Raw genomic sequence first — 5,497 nt, 5'->3', positions numbered from 1 at the left:
TAAATTGAAGATTTATAATATATAAATATATATAATATAAAATATAATTCTAACACCTGCCCTAGATGTCTGAGCCCACAGATAGTAATAAATAGTATATACCAAAGGAATACATATATAGTAATGTATATGTGATATTTTTCTGATCATACATGCCTATGGCAAAGTTGAACGCATTAGTTTTGTAAGCTTGAGGATTATCAGCTGTAAACAATGAGAGAACAGGACTGTGACTGCAAAAGTTTGCATTGAAATAGCTGTCAGCATTCAGTGCACTGAAGCACTGAACATTCTGGAAGATAATTTCTGTAATTGCAGACATGGTCACTTTGATTTCTATGACACAGTCACAGGGAAGCTAGTACAGGATTGGATTATTGGGAAGGGAGAGTCACAGCCCAGCACAATGCAGTGGGGACACAGTAATGCCACATTCCACAAAGCAGCAAAGAACTGAAACTGGGTTAATTCATGTAAACTAAAAGTATCAAATCCAGAAGTTTCCATATCGTCCTTCAGAACAGGGTCACTAATATATAAATAGAATTCTGTATAAAGACCACAGCCAATGATTGAAGATCATCCACCACAGAGGAACCACCCACTATTCCCCAAAAACACCAGCACCCCAGTCAGTTCTGTCTTCAAGATGAATACCATGTTTGACCATAAAAAGTCACCTCACAAAAAGAAATACTAGATACTACATTTGAATTTAACTTTTATTTCTAAAGACATCATTTGGTACAGTGAAAAAAATTAAAATCAAGCCACTACAGGAATTCTTAACACAAATCAGTGCAAAGCATCAATTACAGCAGCAATCATGTGTTACTAGAGGAAACATACTACAGATGGGACACCCTACACTAGCTTTTCAATGACTCAAGTGTCTCCTGCACACAGCAGAGGCAGGCCATTTTGAAGAGGGTGGGGTTCTTCTGTATGTGTTGCCCTAATATCTTCCCTTCCCTCTTACCCCTAGGCAGCTCACAATATGGGGTACATGGCGTAGGAAGCAATTCCACAGTAGTTGTTCTGATCTCTGGGAATCTTTATGTAGCCTTTTTCTCCCCAATTTTCACCATGGCTGAAAGAAATCAGGTTTTCCATTTAGTAGAAAAGACACAGCAGAGTGGATTATTACAATAATTTCGAATTTGAGTACAGAGCCAGAGGCCAATTTAATAGAAAGCATCAGAAAAGGCAGAGTCAATTCCAGAGTACCAAGATTTATCTCACAGAGAACAGTAAAAATAATAGCAGGGAAAATTAGGACATATTCCACCCACAGGTTGTTCAGAAATAACCAATGAGAAATAGAAAATCAATAATGTAAATATTATATTGTTTCCTAAGGAAATCAATGACAGAATCTGAACTCTGTATTCATACATTATATGTTAGCTGCTCCAGACAAAGACAGGAACCAGACAGTAAAGCCAGATCCCACAACTGGAAGGTCTGGAGTTGGAGTCTGAGTTCCACTTAAAGCCAGAATGAGGCTGAAGGTGTGTCTCAGTGACTAGGAGCACTTGGAGTTCTTCCACAGGACAAAAGTTCCCACCCAGCACAGTACCCAAGTCAGTGAGCTCACAATCCCTATAACTGGAGCTGTAGGGAATGTGGCATCTTCATCTGGTCTGCATGAGCATCTGCCTACACACAGCCATCATTCATACAGACACACACAATAAATAAAAATAACAGTAAAAGAAAACTCAGATTTTTTTTGCAGCCAATCTGTAATTGCAGAAGTCAAGACATAACTGGAACAAACTGGATAAGCACACTAACAAAAATAGAAAACTCTAGGATCAGTGACACTCACTTCTCCAATATATAAGGTGGAGAACAACTTAGAAAGGCAACTAATGTCAGTAGCAGGCTTACACACAAACACACATGCACACACAAATAAGCAAATGCACACATACATAAACACACACACACAAACAAATACACATGCATACACACAAACATATACAAATATAAACACACACAGAACACCTACATTTCAGCAAAACAGAGAAAACATTCCTTTTTCATCTTAATTGTAACAATGCTCTATGTAACTTGTAGAAAGTCCATTTGAAACCTAAAATACAAATAATTTTAGCTATTTGTACCTGTTCTTTACCAGCCAATATTTCCTGCCCTCTGACTCTCTGCCTTCATAGCCAAAGCCAACCAAGAGCGCAGAATGGTTAGGAGAATCAGGTCTGCAGTTTGGTTCATGGTATATACCTGAAAAAGAAAATCACTGGAGTAAAAGGCACCAGGAACCTGATAATGACCACGGTCAACAACAATTAGGCATATTCTAATTGAACTGAAATTACAGAAATTCCAATAAAAATAGAAAACATTGTTAACAGGAATCCTTATACAAGTTCTCATCAAAATCCAATAAATAAATAAATAAATAAATAAATAAATAAAATGAGCATAACTTTGCTGACAAGCACTTCCCTATACCCACATAAGATGACTCTTTCACATCTTGTGTTTTTGCTAATAGAATCTCATTCAAAGAAATTATAACTCAACATAAGTTTCTTAATTCAAGGTACTCTTTAGAATTCAGTTCTAGAAAGGCAATTTCTCCATACCATAATATATACCAAGTAGAGAAGAGTGAATAAAGCTAAACAATGTGATAAATAATGAAGTACTCAGATGCATAGATATGTCAGTCATGTAGAAACAATGCACATGATTATTGTGCTAACAAGTGTAAAATGTACAAACACTAAAACTCACATCCAATTTTATACATTATTAGGATATCAACCTGGCATGTCCCAAAGGATCACAAGCATTCTTCATTAATATTTATAAAAACACATACTTACCTCCCGTATATTTTGTAAAAGATTCATGTCCAGCATCAATTCCAACAGCAATGGGCCCATGAGTTACTAAAGCATTCATTAGGGCTTCTTCATTCCTTGGGACAACCAAAAAGCGGGTGACCTTAACAACAGAACGTTCAGGACGGTACCTGCAGCGTCCTTCCTTTAAAATAAATAAATAAATAAAGAGTTAAAAGACTTGGTTACTTCCATCTACCTTCTGGAGAGCAAGAGTCAGAAGCATAACACTCAGTACTTTGCGGTGGACCATCCCCACATCTGGACTGTTATAAATCATTCCAGGAAGTGAAATGTTGCTGGGAGATTTGGAACTGAAAAACCAGCTCTCGTGTCTTCAATGACACCTCATAGGTCTTCCTATCCGTAAGAAATTTTCATGGCGCAGAAACCTGTATTATATGTGGAATGGTCTGCACATTCTCCATGTGCATAGAAGCAAGAACAGCTACATGGAACCCTGGAATCAGGCAACCATGCAATGGTGGACACTGCAATAGCAGCAGTGGTGGTGTGCAGAGAGATGCTACATTCAATGTGAAGTCTGAAGGAAATGGATTATTATTTCTGCCATTTTCCCCCTTGCCCTAGCCAAACTGAAATGACATCCCAGGAAGCCCACTCACCTTTGCTTCATATGGATAGGTTGCCTCGGCCTCCAGACCTCCATTGTTCTTCACATATTGGAAGGCATTATACATCATGCCTCCTTTACAGCCATTAGTGCCAAAAGATCTAGAACAGTCTATTAGGTTCTGTACACTCAGTGGGATCAGTTTGCCTGTTTTCTTGAACAGCTGTCCTTCTATGGAACCAGCCACAGCAAAAGCCCAACAAGCACCACAACCTCCCTGAGCAGAGAAGGAAATATTGTCGTCCACAAACAAATAATAACTGCAATAATAACTCAAGCAGTTGAGTACTTCATCAAAAGGGAACTATTAGCATTTTATGGATGCCTAGGTAAGAAGGGTCAGTCTCCATGGGGAGGTGTCTCATGCCCCAGGGGATAGCTACACAAACACACACAGGTGCACATAAAGTCCTGATATACTTGTTACCAGGTGTGATAAATGTCATTAATCAAAGAAATTAAGTCTGGAGAGACATATATTGGGACCACTAGATGGAGGTTTAAGAGTAAGTAATGCATAGAAGTAATAGGTACACATTCTACACCTGTATGGGCCCTCTAATTACTAAGGCATGGGATGGGGATTTCTCATTCCTTGGGACAACTAAGAAACATTTGTTACTAGCAATTGAATGCTGAGGACAATACCTGTGGCATTCAACTTAAAAAATGAGTTTAGTGAACAGCATATCATAACCACAGCCAAATAATACAGACATGTCAATAACAGTTGCATCCCCAGTAGTTGAGGAAGACCGTCATGTGATGTTGTAATACCTGTCTCCGCACAGGAGTCACATAGCCTTGTGTTCTCCAATCCAAAGTTTTGGGGAATTTAGGATCGCCTCGTTTCTGGATGCGTTTCCCATTCCTTAGAGTCAGAACTGAACTCTCCATCATCATTTTCCTCATTTCTTCACCAGTCTTCAAGGAAAGTACATAAAATCTCCATTTAAACAACAGAGGAGAAAATGAAAAAGTGTGAAACAGTTTGAGTCATACTGACCATGTCACCAAATTCGTTCATCTCTACAGTGAAGTTGTTCATCCCCAGGCCATTCCCCTCACTGTGCAGCTTGATCATTTTCACATTTTCTTCCCATACTGCTCTCTTCTGTCTTTCTTCCTCCTGGAAATAAACATAACGAATGTCATTTATTTCCAATTATATCCCTGCACTACCTGACCAAGTTGACTTCCTGCTGCATATGCATAGAGGTCATGGAGAGGGATCTTGGGACACTAAAGCAATTCACTCTCAACACCCTGATGAGCAGAGACAGTGGCCACCTTGTGTTCATGCCGTGTTACACTAATACCTCAAGTAGGGGTGGCATCTATGACCTCTATTAAATCCATGAACCCCAAACAGCAATGAACATGTTCTACAAGGACCCTCTGTGTGTCCATGTGACCTACTTGGGTGTAGGTTTTCTCATAGCTCCTCTTCCACTCCTCCCACTCAGCATCCAAACTGTAATCTGGTTTTGGAGCACCTGAGGCTACTCCCAAGCATAGGATGACCAAGAAGACAGCAGGAATCATGTCTTAAGTACCTAGAGAGTAAAGAAAAATGAATAGGAGAATAAACCAACATTCTTGAGAAATTAAGCCACCTATGCTGAATAAAATTATTCCAACTACTCTCTCAAATATTTACTCAAAGATTTTTTTAAATGACTAAATATGAGTTTGGACTAGAGGTGTCATGGATAACATTTAGTTTTTACATAAAATTGCAGAGCATGTGGGAAAAATCCAGAAATTCACGGAAACTGACATGCACTACAAATTTATTTAATCAGAAAAATGACCATGGACATCAAAATTCAAAAGCCACATATCTAGGGACTTGGACAGAGTGAACCTAGGATTTCTGATGATAAAAATCTTCTCTTATGTGGCATCTGATCCTAAGTACAAGTTTCCCCAGGAATTAAGAGCACATTGTATGAGATTCCTTAATGCAGAGCAGTATATGGGCTGTTTA

General features: G+C 38.8%; 1 protein-coding gene across 2 annotated transcripts; it reads right to left on the bottom strand.

Moving 5' to 3' along the window:
• Positions 1–759: 759 nt before the first annotated feature.
• LOC128104194 (cathepsin 7-like) lies at positions 760–5,052 on the bottom strand. Of its 2 annotated transcripts, none has more exons than XM_052728991.1 (7): positions 4,927–5,052; positions 4,514–4,636; positions 4,285–4,431; positions 3,496–3,724; positions 2,856–3,014; positions 2,130–2,247; positions 760–1,090 (listed from the first exon to the last, which is right to left on the bottom strand). In XM_052728991.1, exons 1-7 carry the CDS (start codon positions 5,050–5,052, stop codon positions 991–993), a joined length of 1,002 nt encoding a protein of 333 aa, XP_052584951.1. In that variant the 3' UTR covers positions 760–990. The 2 variants fall into 2 exon arrangements, with proteins under 2 accessions (XP_052584951.1, XP_052584950.1); XM_052728990.1 differs by having other exon boundaries at positions 2,856–3,018; positions 3,500–3,724.
• Positions 5,053–5,497: the final 445 nt, after the last annotated feature.

This window comes from Peromyscus californicus, unplaced genomic scaffold (assembly GCF_007827085.1).
Source record: "Peromyscus californicus insignis strain IS unplaced genomic scaffold, ASM782708v3 Scaffold_8__1_contigs__length_139910024, whole genome shotgun sequence".
NCBI lineage: Eukaryota > Metazoa > Chordata > Mammalia > Rodentia > Cricetidae > Peromyscus > Peromyscus californicus.
Note: the sequence above shows the minus strand (reverse complement) of the source record. Positions and strands in the feature narration are given on the sequence as shown.